Below are 14,417 nucleotides of genomic sequence, written 5' to 3'. Positions count from 1 at the left end.
ATATTGAACAAGTTTGGTTTTATTAATTGGATCCTTCTGGTGGAAGAGCATACTTTGTCTAATTGTCAGTTTATGTAGCATTATACTACTTGACTTGAGGCTTGTCTTCAATTCTGGGCTTCAAAATTTAAGTAACACAGTTCAGTGCTGAGATTGATCCCTGAGCACCTTTGATTTTAGAGATTTGTAGTTGACTCAAGTTTTGACTAAGTTCTTCTTATGAGAAACATGAGTAAATCAAATTGTAAAAGTTTATAATTTCTGTAGGCTGTGGGAAATGCAAAAACCACCCGGAATGATAACAGCAGTCGATTTGGAAAATACACTGAAATCAGTTTTGATCGGGGTTACCAAATCATTGGAGCTAACATGAGAACATACCTCCTTGAGAAATCCAGAGTTGTATTTCAGGTGGGTAAAATAAAGTCTAAAATAGTCAGTGTCAGTATAGCTCCTGAAGCACTACACTAGTTCTGTAAAGACAATATTTTGTGAAGTTCTGAACAGTGTATCCAAGCAACATTTGATTTATTTTTTAACAGAAGCTAATATTATTTTTGATAAATTACTTTATTCCATGTTCTTCCTTATGTTTAGTGAAGAATGCTTCTCAGGGACAATTCCCTGAGATTAGTGCAAGAAATCTTTGAGAAATCTGTAACTTTTGGTTACAACAGTAACAGAGGCCAATTGCACCTGGAGAGGAACAGCATATACAGGGCAAAAAGAGTCTCAGTAGAAAAAATGGCTGAAAATTTATAAGGCCAGGGCTTATTTCGTGTGACTCACTACAATGTTGTGGTTTAATTGTGGTACTATACTAAAGAAGGTATTTAATTTTATAAAACGGTTTTTACAAAGGTTTCTTTTTTAGTAGTATTATAATTTTTCAGTGTACTCACTGTAAAATAATTCTGTATATCTTCTGCCCTGAAGGATGGTGGAGAGTTTTTTGAGTTCCCACAGGGCAGTGTTTCAGCTGACACTCCTACACATTTTTTATTGCAGTATTTCGCGGTTCTTATTAGTAGATGGTTGTTCAAGCTGAAGAAATTATTAACATCCTTGGGGAAAGAACTCTGCATATTGGCAGCGGAAATAAAGTATCCTTGACTGTATTCCTTTCAAAGCTCTAGCTAAGATGTGCCATTTTAATAATAAGCAATTTCTTTGCTAACCTGTGTTGGAGCAGAATTTAGCCTTCAGTTGTCATTATCACTTTACAATAGTGTTTGAATATCAAGTGGTTTTCAGTTTGTTTCTTCACTGTGTTGTTAATTATTTTTTTCTGTGATGTTGCTCTTTGCTTTATTTTACAGTCAGAAAATGAAAGGAACTACCATATATTTTATCAGTTGTGTGCATCTGCTACGCAACCTGAATATGCACATCTTAAATTGGGTAGGTCTCAAGAAAATAACCTGCTCTTTGCTTTTGCAGTGCAGCATTTTAAGGCTGGGTTTTCAAGTGCTAGGATGTTTAGTGCATTACAGCATAAATCTCACAGCCTTAAAACAGAACCTGTATTTTTAAGTCACTTAGCTGTTAATCCTGCTGGTTTTGGACTTGGTAGCAACTCCCTGGTAACTCAAATAGTGCACAATCAAGTACCTGAGTGTCTTTGGAAATCTTATTCTCATACTTTCTGTAGTGACAGATGCCATGTCAGCTTAGGGGCTGGATTCATTTATCTACAGAGAAGCTGTGGGAAGCAGAATCTAGGTATATGTTTACTCAGTCTCCATTCCAGTTTGTTTATTAGATGGACTATTAAGATATCTAGGAATTATAAATATGAACTTGTGTCAGTTTCACTGGGTTGGGCTCATGGATTTCCTTCAGAAAAAAAAGGGCCTCCAGCTCATCACTGAAATGTCATCTGACAGCATCTTTAATTTTTTTGTGTTATAAAAGTTTTAACAAGTGGCTCTCCCCTAATTTCTGCAGAATTACAAGATTTGCTTCTTTTCTACAGGAAATGCAGAGGAATTTAACTACACACGCATGGGTGGCAGCACTGTAATAGAGGGGGTTGATGACAGAGCCAATATGCTGGAGACGCAGAAGACATTTTCCTTACTGGGTAAATTCTTGGGGATACATTTTCAGTAGAATTTATTTTTTTTTTTCCTGAAATGGGCAAAGGTGGATTGTTTCTGAAATACCCAAACGTTGGTAGTAATTACCTAAACAGTTTATTTCATAGCTTGTCCGTCGTGGTGTTGGTCTGTTTTCAAGTGCTGGGCAGGAACAATTAGCAATTGGTGTTAATTGTTACTGGTCAGAAGCATTGAGGGCTGGAGTCTTCCTGGCCCATAAACTAACATGCTGTGACAGAAGTGGAATTGGAAGCCTCTTTGCCCCTGTAAAATCTTTTGTAAAAGCTAAATCAGACTTGAGCTGGCACTTGGGGAGGTACGAGGAAGTTTTGCCCAATCTATCATCGGATCAGACAGGCAGAAAATTGGCAGAACCAAGGATTTGCATCGTGCTCTGCAGAGATGCTGTACAATTCTTGGCTGCACAACAAAGCAAGTAACCCAGCATTGTTCTACTTTAATTAATTGTACTGTTTCTGCATATTTCAAATAATCAAGGAATGTTTTTTTAGGTCTGAAGGGGGATTTTCAGATGGATGTTTTTAAAATGCTGGCAGCAATCCTGCACTTGGGCAATGTGGAAATAGCAGCTGTTGGAGATGAAAGATCATCCATCAGTGTAAGGAAGCAGCTCATTCAGACACCAACATTTTCTCTTCTATTTATGCCAGAAGTGCTTTAGCAATAGTTTCTCTCATATCTGGGGCTCAGAGCAGCATTAAATCTGGTGCACTAAACTTGATTGATTTCTCCATCTCCATCTGTGTGGAATCACAGCAAGTGTTCACACCGATGCTCTTCTGTGCCCGGGTTCAGAAAGTCTTAACAAAAGGCAAAATGTGGCTAAGAGTACCCCGTATCCAATTGATCCACAGCTGCTGGAAAATCCATTTTGGAGCTCTCTGCAGGATGCAGGAAGCAGAGCATAGTCAAAGCTGCTCAGAATGTGTCCCAGCAAGCTATGCAAGTCTAAAAGGCAACACCTAAAAATAGACTAAAGTAACTTTCTTTCAGCGTCTTAATCCGAAACATCTCATCCAGTCCAAGCTTTTCTCTCCTGAATCAGGAGTTCTATCCAGTATTATTTGCTTTACCTCATCTTGCTCTTTTGCCACATGAAGAGGTAAAAACACAGCCCCTCTCCTATCTAAAAATAAAAATCATAATTTGGTGTCAGCAGCACAAGGATTTCACTGTCTAGACAACAGCTAAAGAATAAAGTGTGCCCTAATAATATTTATTGATCTTTAAAGATGGAGGATAAACATCTCAGCATATTCTGTGAGCTTCTGGAGGTAAACTGTGACAAAATGTGCCGGTGGTTGTGCCACCGAAAGATTGTCACCACCTCGGAGACGGTGATAAAGCCAATGACAAGGGCCCAGGCTGTCAACGCCAGGGATGCTCTGGCAAAGAAGATCTACTCTCATTTATTTGACTTCATTGTGGAAAGAATTAACCAAGCTCTGCAGTTCTCTGGCAAGCAACACACTTTCATTGGTGTTTTGGATATTTATGGGTAAGAATGTCTCTGGAAATGGAGTGGCTTTTCTTTGGAGTAGTTCAAAAAGGAACTTTTTTATGCTGGCAATGAGATTGGAGGAGTTTGTTTTACTAAAAGGTCATGGTCATGTAAGTTCTTGAGCATCCAGATTACTAGAAATCCTCTGCTACTATAAATACCATAATTTTTTTGGTGAATGAGGTTTAAATTTAACTTCTGATATGATACTTTTAGATTTAACAGTGTATTTTTTTGCTTTGTTGTGTCTGGCAACATTAGCTTCTAGAGAAGTTTTGAAATTCCTTATCATCTTCATTAGTCTTACCATTAGTTAATTACCTTAGAAACATTGGGATTGTTCCAAAGACTTTCACGGATGCTGACATTTGATTTTGATGTCAAAGGATTTTTTTCTTATTTGAATTATATTTCAGATTTGAAACATTTGATGTGAACAGCTTTGAACAATTTTGTATTAATTATGCTAATGAAAAACTACAGCAGCAATTTAACCTGGTATGTTCTTTTTTGTTACAGTTCTTTATCTTATTTTGCTCCAGGGTGGATATTAGTAAATGCAATTTGTGCTTATGTGATGGATATTTCTGGATAGTGACTATCCAGTAATAAATAAAAATATTTTATTTTTATATGTAAACAAAGGTATGTGCATATATATAAATGAAAATTTCCAGGTTTATTTTCTTACAGACAGATATATAATATACTCCAAAATAGATTTTTTTCTATCTTACATATACAACAACTATGCACATGCACATACGTATACATATACGTATAAATACATATACATATGTATTTATTTTCCCTTAATTGTAACCTTCTTTATGTTTTCATAATTTTTGCAAATCCAGCATGTCTTTAAACTTGAACAAGAAGAATATATGAAGGAAGACATTCCATGGACTTTAATAGACTTTTACGACAACCAGCCTGTCATTGACCTAATTGAAGCTAAAATGGGAATTTTAGAACTTCTGGATGAAGAATGCTTGGTAATTTAATATTTGCTCATTAAAAAAACAAAAAACAAAAAAAACCCAACTATATTGATTTTACAAGTGGGGCTTGTAGTCCATATTTTACCCTTTTTAGTGGGAAATGAAACATTTTCTTCAGAGAAGGAACAATAATGTTTGCACTCTGATTGGCAATTTTGACTGTAAATTACTTATTCTGTTTTCCTCTTAAAGAATTGAGAACCTAAAACTCAGCTTAGCTAGAAGTGAGCCAGCAGGTGGAGTTCACCCCTGTGGGGGCAGTGCAGGACTGGAGCAGGGGTGCAGTGGGATCCTCATCCCTTTACCCTGCCTGGACTGGAGGCCAGGCAGCACTTTGCTGCTGGTAGTCTTGCTCCAAGCAGGAATTTGGACTGCTCAGTCTCCAGGACTCTCTTCCACCAGTATTTTTAAAATCAAGTTAGTCCACAAATCACTACTTTTGATACAGAACTTTGTGGATTAATACAACCTTCTTTCCAAAAATTATTTGCTTCAGGGAGCCACTGGTGAGTCTGAAGAGACAAAAACTGGTTGTTATCAGGACTTTTAATTCACTGGAGGGGATTTAAGCAGCTGTTCACTGACAGTCAGCATTTCTGCTGCTTCTAACAGCCCAGCTGAGTTTGTTAAAGAGATTTCCCTTCTTGTTCTTACAGCTACCTCATGGAAAAGATGAAAACTGGCTTCAGAAGCTATATAATAATTTTGTCAATAAAAACGCGCTCTTTGAAAAGCCAAGGATGTCAAACACTTCTTTCATCATTCAACACTTTGCTGATAAGGTAGAGTGTAAACAACCCAGTATTGTTCCCCATGTTTCTAGCAGTAGGTCATTCAGAAAAAATCCAAATGTAGGAAACAAGAAATATTAACCACACCTGTTTGGAACTTCTATAACACTATTTATTTATTGGTGATACAGCCTATAAAATGCCATTTAAATGTAAGAAGTGCTTAAGATAATGAATTTGAGAGCATAAGAATAAACCATGAGGATAAAAAAGCAGAAAAATAATAGAATGTATAAATAGGACAGTTAGAGTTGTAGCTCATACACCTTTCAGTCTCAGTTATTTACATTTCAGATGTAGTATTCCTTTTTGGTGTTTTGATTTGAAATTATAGAATAATGTAGAAAGGAGGAAAGAAGTTCCTAATGAAGGCAGAAGGATTTAGATTCTGTCAGTTTGTCCTGCTCCTAAATTTGCAGGATGCATGTATGTAACCTCGAGAGAATGGAACTGGGAAAAGCAGAGTTTCAGCCATCATGTTTGAGATTAATAAACAGCTCTTGGCCACCACAGCTGGGAGAGTAAAAACTATTGTTTTGCCAACTGTTTGTTTATGTGTTGCTGAAGAGTTAATGATTTCACCTGTTTGCACAGGTAGAATATAAATGTGAAGGATTTCTGGAAAAAAACAGAGATACAGTACATGAAGTATTGATTGAAATCTTGAAAGAGAGCAAGGTTTGTGTCAAACAGTAATGATTAATTTTCTGAATACCTAATTTTACTGGAATGAATTCAGATCTGATTTTAAAATCTTTGTTCTGATACAAAGATTTTTAATAGGTTGACTAAGTTAATTTTATCCATATTGTACAAGTGTATATTTTTAACATCAAATAATACACAAGATGAAAAAACACAGTTCAACTTCCTTCATATATGTGCATTTTCTATGCTTGTTATATTGGGATTTTTTCTTAATCTCTCCCTTCAAGAGCATTTTGTAATCCTTACAACTGAAGACTTTTTTTTTCTGCAGTCATTACACGCAGCTTTGATAGGTGGTTTATCATTAACAACTGCCTTTGTTTGTTCTTCAAAAGAGGTTAAGAAAATGCCAGGGCAAAGGAAACATCAGGTGTCTTATGTGTGCCTGTCCCTTCCCATCTGCTTGTCCCTTTGAAGTCCAGAGCCTTGAGACTTCAGGATTACTCTTAAGAAGCTAAATTCATCTGACCTGAAAATATATTCTTAATTTTAATTGCATATTGTGAAAATACAGCCTTAAGTGCTCTTATTTTTAGTTCTGCTCTGTATTTGTCTGTATTTGCTTATATTGAAATAGCTTTTGCAGGCTGCTCTCACAGATGTTGAGTTTTGTGTGTGAAATGTGTAAGTGCTTCACAATAGACTCGGAATCATTGCAACTCTTTTTTCAATTATTGTTTGTGGCTTAAATACCCAGTTTAAAATCCTGCAATGCCTGGCCTAAGTATTATGGGGTTTGCATTTTACATCATAGTAAATCTAATTTTGATTAAAATGATGCTGCAGTTACACAGTGTTTAACTCTGGTTCTTTCACCACACTTTTAGTTTCATCTGTGTGCAAATTTTTTTCAAGACAGTCCAGTGTCAGCTTCACCTTTCAGTTCAGCTATAAACATCAAATCTGCCAGACCTGTTCTGAAATCACCCAACAAACAGCTCCGGATGACTGTGGGCAGTAAGGTACCGCACAAAGCTGCTGTTCTGTGTTGTTTGTACTTTCTGGGAAATGCTGGGCAGTCTGAGACTGGATTCTGTCACTGTTCATGGGGGACTGTCCAGTTTCCAGGACAGCAGGGGACACAGAGCAGTGCTCCAGGTCTGGCTATAAGTAGGTGTGTTTATTTTGTATATAGGAGGCTGTTTAGTACAGCCACAGTCTTCAATTTCCCACATGTAAGATCTAAATCCTATCTCTCAGTGTCCAGCCAAAACCTATCAAATAATTAAAAGACTAAGATTTGACTTTTTACTGGAAATGTTTCATTAGCAAAACTCTTATGTCTGGTGTTTTCTAGTTCCGGAATTCTTTGTCTTTACTTATGGTGACACTCAATGCAACCACTCCTCATTATGTGAGATGCATAAAGCCAAACGATGAGAAATTGCCTTTTGAGTAAGTATGTTAGTTGTGCTCAGTTGTGGTTTTCTGTATCACTCTAGTGGTGTGTCAGCAAGCTAAATTCTTATTGTTGAGAAACTTCCCATGCAGAGCGTGGTTTTCCTTTCCAGAGAGCTGAATTTGAAAAAAAATATTTTCTTCTTACAAAAATGGAATATTTAGGTATCATTATTGTTACCTTAAAAATCCTTTAACCTAATATTTTTCAAGTTGGATACTAGTGTTTTTGTATTTACCAGAACATTTTTAGGGTAAAGGTTGTCCTCCTTTGGTTTAAACTGATGAATATTTTGTATAGGTGTGTTGTCCTTATGCAGTATAGATTAACCCCAATTCATATTTAGAGAATAAAAACCTCTGCCATTTTCTTTGTCAAATTCCCTTTTGTCTGCAGAAATATTTAAAAGAGCTTTAGAAGTCAGAAAAGCCGTGAACAGTGTTGAACACAGCCCCAGATTTTTCCCCAATTTTTATGTAATTTTTATGTTTTAATGCAGTCATAAGTGACAGACAATTTTCATAATTCCTATGATTGATAACCACTAACCTGTGAGTAGGAGTGACTTTGGTGCAGCTGTTGGTGTCTTCTGTGGGCGGACCTGTGGAAGCACTCTGGTGTCTTCCACAGATTCCAGCTGGCAGGCAGTGCACTGACAAATAAAATTAAAGCCTTTATCGTAAATGAGTAGGAGGGAAGAGGCCAGCTTTGATTCTAAATTAAATCTTTTAAGTGTGTTAGTTCATTTTCTTGTAGCCAGACAAAATCTTTCTATGCAAAAGTCGTTACTGATGATATTATATCACTGTCACTGCAGTGAGCTCTCGTGATTCTGCAGTGAGGGCAGAAATGGCTTGGATAATGTAAAAATATGTCAGAATTAGACTAGAAAAGTGCACCATAAACCTCTGAAAGAACACTGTAGGTCATCTGCCAGACACAGGGGTCTGTTGGCTGGTACTGAATTGACACTGGTGGTGTGCTCTGTGGACATATCAGCTCTGTCCAGAACAGGAAAGGGCCTTTCCATGCCTTGTGTTTGTAATTTTGAATCCAGGTATTAATGAGCAAACCCTGGTTTATTCATAATGAATGGGCTAAAGAATACCTGAGGAGATTCTTCCTAGTGCGTTCCTGAAGGGGTTTATTTCTCTGTATGTTTTGTGTTAAGATTGGAGCTATTCTTTACCACTTGCTGCTATGAACTGGCACAGTTAATACTGAAAGGAAATAGGAATTTTAATGAGAGAAATAAATACAGTGTTCCTTTGGTTTTGAGAAAGAAACAGAAAGCCCAGATTTTTGTATTTATTTATCTTTTTGTATGTGATATGGAGTAAGACACTATATAGGAAGCAGAGAGCTTTGTGTCCTATGAGCAGACATACAAACCCAGTTGGTAGAATGGTTTTAATTATTACAGCATGCCAAACCCAGCAGAAATGTAAACCATAACACTGCTTTTCTTTTAGGTTTGATTCCAAAAGAGTTGCTCAGCAGCTGCGAGCATGTGGTGTTTTGGAAACTATTCGGATTAGTGCGCAGAGCTACCCGTCCAGGTAGGGATAGCAGTGACCTTCCCTGTGCCAAAAAAATACCTGGTTGTCGAAATTAAATTAATTTGTTGACTTCTAATTTTCCAGGTGGACATACATTGAGTTTTTCAGCCGTTACAGCATTCTTATGACACAGCAGGAGCTCTCCATAAATGACAAGAAACAGATTTGCAAGATTGTTTTGCAACGGCTGATCCAGGTTGGTTTGTCTGCACCAACCAATAGATGTATTACAGCATCTATTAGAAATAAAAGGTCTCTTTTGCCATGGGTAGTATCTCTCCTCAGACAGGAAAGGTGTTTACATTATTACTGTTTTTCCTGATTTACTGTGTTGCACACAGGCTTGTGGGTCAGTAACCTTGTGCTTTGACAATCATGATGTAGACAGAGAACTTAACCACTCTGTGCTTAATATTGTTACTTGCAAAATGGAAGCTATGCTGTATTTATAAACCAGTAAACAGTAAATGGTGTACATTTGTTAAGTATTACAAGCACAAGAGGGATTTTGACGGTGGAATGCAGCATGTTGGAGAGCTGTTCAAAAATTTGCTATTTTGCACATTGCTTCTATTTGTTAGAGGAGCCTGTGGTAGTGAGGCTGGTCCCAGTCAGGTCAGCACACCAGGAGTGGGTTCAGATTTGGGGTGTGGGACTCCAAACACAGGCACACTTGCTGAGTAGCTCTGGCACAGGCCAAAGGGGAGAGCTGGAACTTAAAAGCAGCCTCACTTTGAGTTTTTGCTCACACAGCTCACTGCTTCCAGGCTAGAAGCCTGCATCAAAAGGTACTGCTGAGCCCATGGAACCAGACTTGGAGGAGCAGGTGAAGAGGTTGCTTTTAAGGCCTTGATGATAAATCCAGAGCCTCCCTTTAATTTTAGGTCACGAGTGTACAACTTTTGATGTAGTTCTCTGTGTCTTTCCTGCTAAGTGGTTTTCCCCCCTACCTATTCTATCTGCAAAGCAGGCAGAGAAGCTATTCTCGTTTAGGAAGATCATGTCTTGAAGCAGAGCTTGCCTGAAGTGACAATTTGCAAAAGGAAGAGAATATCTGGTCTACAAAAATAAACTAAAAACTTAATATATCTACTATTTTCTCTTTCCAGGATCATAACCAGTATCAGTTTGGGAGAACAAAAATTTTTTTCAGAGCGGGACAGGTTGCTTACTTAGAGAAGCTGCGCTCAGACAAGCTGAGACAGGCGTGCATCCTGATCCAGAAGCGTGTGCGGGGCTGGCTGCAGCGGAGGAGGTTCCTGAGCATGAGGAGAGCAGCGCTCACTGTGCAGCAGTACTTCCGCGGGCAGCGCACCGTGAGGTACTCTGCCTGCTCCCTCAGCCTGCTCCTGGCGTGTCTGAGGGCACACAGGAGGGCCTCCTAATGCCCAAGTGTAGTTTTTATGGAAGAGCAATTCAGGTTGTATTTCCATTTCCTGTTGATTGTAATTATGAACTTGAACGTGTTCAAGTTACTCAGCCGGTATGAAAAATTGTGCCAGTAGTTTCCAGTGGTGTCTGCCAGATTCCCCAGTGGCCACTCTGCCTGTGAGCTCAGTCCTTAGCTGATAATAGATGTCCCAGCTGGGCTTTCTGCTGAGCTTCAGAGCCAGAGAAGAAATCAGGGGTGTACAAATTAGTGTGGACAAATCACTGCAAAGAAAGTGCACCAGGCATTCTCAAAGCAGACTGAAAAATGGCCCTGTGTAGGCTTGGAGGTTTTAATAAAGAGACCATCAGAACAAATGCTTGTGGACACACTTGAAAGTTGTGGGTAACTCCCTCTTTTTCACTTTGGTTGAAGAACGAGCTCTGTTGTTGATAATGGATGCCTGTTCTTGATATCTTCTCCTTCTTGTGTGTGTGTTTGTAGTTTGATCGACCAATGCAATGAGCATGAGAAATCAAATGTGACTAAAGTAAATTTTCTTGTCTTTTGAATTAAGGCAAGCTATAACTGCAAGAAATCTGAAGCAAACATGGGCAGCTATAATTATTCAGAAATACTGTCGGGGTTACCTGGTCCGTAGGCTTTGCCAGCTCATCCATGTGGCCGCTGTAACAATACAAGCTTACACAAGAGGATTTCTAGCAAGAAAAAAGTATCGGAAGGTACAGCCTATCAAAATTCTTATTTCAGTAACTGGAAACAACTCGTGCTCTGTAAAAGAGATGAACACAATGGCAATTATCCCTAATACTTTACCTTTTGCCTGTCTGGTTCTCCTATCTTCAGCTGTTTTTCTGGTTTTTTAGCAAGGTCTCTGTCTGGTTTATGCTGGATGCAGACCACATGCTGTGATCACTGCAGTGCCTCAAAGGTTTCTGCAGCCTGGATATTTCAGTGTTTTGATATTTCCATGGGATGCATTATCCTCACCGGTGTGTGTAGGCTCACAGACTGCTGTAATTGATGTGGATTGTGCTAATTACAGGCAGATGTTAATACTTCCTTTTAAAGATGCGTGAGGAGCAGAAGGCTGTGATCCTCCAGAAGTATGCCCGTGCGTGGCTTGCCAGGCGCCGGTTCCAGAACATTCGGCGCTTTGTGCTGAATATCCAGCTTTCATACAGAGTTCAGCAACTGCAGAAAAAGATAGAAGAACAGGTGAGGGGAAGCAGTCAGCTGCTGATTTGTTCTAATTGTTTTCTCATATCTGCTATAGTCAAAGGTGTTGAATTGAGAAGACAGGAGAATATGTAAGGCTTACGGTCCTTTACAATAAACTTACTTACAGACTTACTGCTCCCAGGGTAGAAATAATCATCTAGGGTTTCCTTGTATTTTTGGGTTAATTATGCAAATGAAAGAGTCTGCAATTACCTTTTTGGTTTTTTTTACTGTTTCTTGAGTCCATCCAGTCTCTGGATGGGGTTGTTTGTGTTGGGATGGAGGATGTGTGAGATACTGCTCTGGTGTGACATGTTTTGTAACTTTGTGGAGCTCAACATTATGTTTATTTTGCAGCTTACTGAGAGCCATTCCAGCCAAATAGTCTTTAAAATGGTAGTTTTAATCTAATTGATGGAAACAGTCCTGGGTTGAAATAATCATGACTGATATGGGATGGTGAGCAGAAGTAGGTCAGGTGCTCCCTTTAAAATTCTATGGAACAGTTTCAGTGCATTTTTCTGTTTTCTTTTATCCTGTCCTGCTGATTGTAGAGTAGAGAAAATCATGGTTTGCTGGAACGATTGACCAGTCTGGCTTCAGCTCATATGAATGATGTGGATACAATTCAGAAACTTGAATCAGAACTCGAAAAATTGACTACTCAAAAGAGAACATATGAAGAGAAAGGGAAAAAATATAAAGAGGACAGTGAGCAGGTAAATTTTAACTGCCGTCTGTGTGCTTTTATTTTTAAATAATGTTTTCAGTTACTGGATTTATCAAATGTGTGTTCTGAGAGTTTTTAAGTAACTATACTCTTTTGGGGAGAGGCAGCAGGGAAGGAAGAGTCCATATTTGCTTCTTAAAATGTAAGATCTTCTGTGACCTATTTCCTCCTCCTTTGTAATTTGTATATTTTACTTACTTTTTGTGTGTACAGAAAATCTTAAAACTTGAGAATCAGAATAAAGAATTACAAGAACAGAAGGAGACCTTGGAAATAAAACTCCAAGAAAAAACTGAGGAAATGAAAGGTACAATAACTAAAGGGAGTTTCAAAGGAGTTATAGTGTGGTAAAGTCTGGTTTTCAGCAAAAGTAAATTATTTTTTGTTTTAATAAATGCAGTATAAATTCTGAAATTGTAGTAAATTGAGAGCTGGCCCTTTTCCTGCTTAGAATGTGTAGCACAAGTGTGCAAATTCTTTTTATTTAATAGTTAAATTAAATTTGTTCTTTCAAAACTCTCCTGTTTCCTTTTTCATACACATGTATTCCTTCAAAGTGTAGCTTCACCCTTGCTTCCTTTAATACTCTATTTTTAGGAATCTAATTTCAAAGGACACAGGCAGCACATGAGATCAAGTATATTTTAGATTAATAATTGCACAATTTTGTGCTTCAGAATCCTTTTGTTTCTATAGCATTACTTGTAAAATGTACTGTGATAATTTTTGGCACTTGAGAGAGTAATTTTAGCCTCAGAATATATCAAGGATTCCTGATTAAAACAAAACTCACTGTGGTCATGTTTTTTTAATAAATACACACAATTGCATGAAGGTCTTTGAAATATTAAAATATTTTTTGACAGAGAAAATGGATGACCTCACACAGCAACTCTTCAATGATGTACAAAAAGAAGAAAACCAGCGAATGTATGTAACCTGAATTTTATTTCTTAGAAACAGCATTTGTTTTTTCTCTTTCCCTACCTTTCTTTCTCCTTCTGCAAATATATTATGCTGACATCATTTATGAATCTGTCCATGTTCTTGGGCATTAATGCTGGTACTGAAGTGCTTCATGCAGAGTTTAGGAAAAGCACATTTTTGTTTATGGGTGAGTCATATGCAGGAAATGAGACTGTTCTTGCTTTTGCTGTCTTTCCACGTGTCTCTGAGAACTGAAAGGCAACTCTGATCATAGTGGTTTCTTCGGAGGTGTCCTCAGAATTTGGTCAGGAGTGGAAGAGCAGCTGATGGCTACACCAGTCAGAACTCCTGTGAAGTGAATATGAAAGGACAGAATTGAAAGATTCAGTGTGAGGGAAAGGTGTTTGTAAAGGACATTCCATTAAAAATATAAAGGAAAGAACTTTTTTTCCCCCCCTTAGGTATTTAATGTGCAGTAAATATATTGTCATTTATCAACAAATGGCTATTGATTTCAGCATGCTTCTCTCGGATCAAGTGTTTATTTCCCAATAACTTTTTTCCAGTACAAGACAGAGAACCCTGAGTGCCAGAGAAATGCTGTTCTGTGAAGTGTGAAGAGAGCAATCAGTTACTGCTCCTGAGGGCTGGAAGCTCTGTGGTGCTCCAGCTCAGCCTGACTTCAGCTGCCAATAACTTCAGACTATATTAAGAGGACTTCTTCTGATAGTTTTTTTCTGCTTTGCTCATTATCTGCATGATGCTGGGACTGGTGGAAAATGGAAATTTTCCTGCAATGTTCTGCTGAGAAGGACACAGGGCTTCCTTTTGCCGAGTCCTTCTTCAGTGCTGACTGTGGCCATGAGTGTAGCAGAAAGCTGCTCAGTGGCTAACACAGAGAGTTAGAGAATGGACCTTGAGTGGAAGAAACTCACTTTTGCCTTGAATTTCATCCCAGTTTCATTATGGTATCTGTAAGGAAATACAGGAATGTTCTCCTCCCATTATCATCCATTATATGGGTGGGTTCTGAGGATGTAGGATAGCATTTTCAAGTAATTATACTT

General features: G+C 38.1%; 1 protein-coding gene across 1 annotated transcript in view; it reads left to right on the top strand.

The window, feature by feature from the left end:
* Positions 1-14,417, top strand: part of MYO5C (myosin VC) — a 33,080-nt gene that overhangs the window by 5,154 nt on the left and 13,509 nt on the right. Inside the window, exons 6-24 of the mRNA XM_088063260.1 lie at positions 268-411; positions 1,320-1,401; positions 1,976-2,083; positions 2,612-2,718; positions 3,353-3,618; positions 4,038-4,119; positions 4,479-4,619; positions 5,282-5,407; positions 6,011-6,094; positions 6,952-7,086; positions 7,422-7,519; positions 8,996-9,082; positions 9,167-9,278; positions 10,192-10,403; positions 11,029-11,194; positions 11,544-11,690; positions 12,248-12,412; positions 12,637-12,730; positions 13,290-13,353. Of these exons, the coding sequence (XP_087919386.1) occupies positions 268-411; positions 1,320-1,401; positions 1,976-2,083; positions 2,612-2,718; positions 3,353-3,618; positions 4,038-4,119; positions 4,479-4,619; positions 5,282-5,407; positions 6,011-6,094; positions 6,952-7,086; positions 7,422-7,519; positions 8,996-9,082; positions 9,167-9,278; positions 10,192-10,403; positions 11,029-11,194; positions 11,544-11,690; positions 12,248-12,412; positions 12,637-12,730; positions 13,290-13,353 (2,420 nt within the window). The remainder of the gene's footprint in view (positions 1-267; positions 412-1,319; positions 1,402-1,975; positions 2,084-2,611; positions 2,719-3,352; positions 3,619-4,037; positions 4,120-4,478; positions 4,620-5,281; positions 5,408-6,010; positions 6,095-6,951; positions 7,087-7,421; positions 7,520-8,995; positions 9,083-9,166; positions 9,279-10,191; positions 10,404-11,028; positions 11,195-11,543; positions 11,691-12,247; positions 12,413-12,636; positions 12,731-13,289; positions 13,354-14,417) is intronic.

This window comes from Pseudopodoces humilis, chromosome 16 (assembly GCF_049639895.1).
Source record: "Pseudopodoces humilis isolate 2021_Gansu_Grassland_sample_001 chromosome 16, ASM4963989v1, whole genome shotgun sequence".
NCBI lineage: Eukaryota > Metazoa > Chordata > Aves > Passeriformes > Paridae > Pseudopodoces > Pseudopodoces humilis.
The sequence above is the reverse complement of the archived record's forward strand: the minus strand, read 5'-3'. Positions and strand labels throughout refer to the sequence as shown.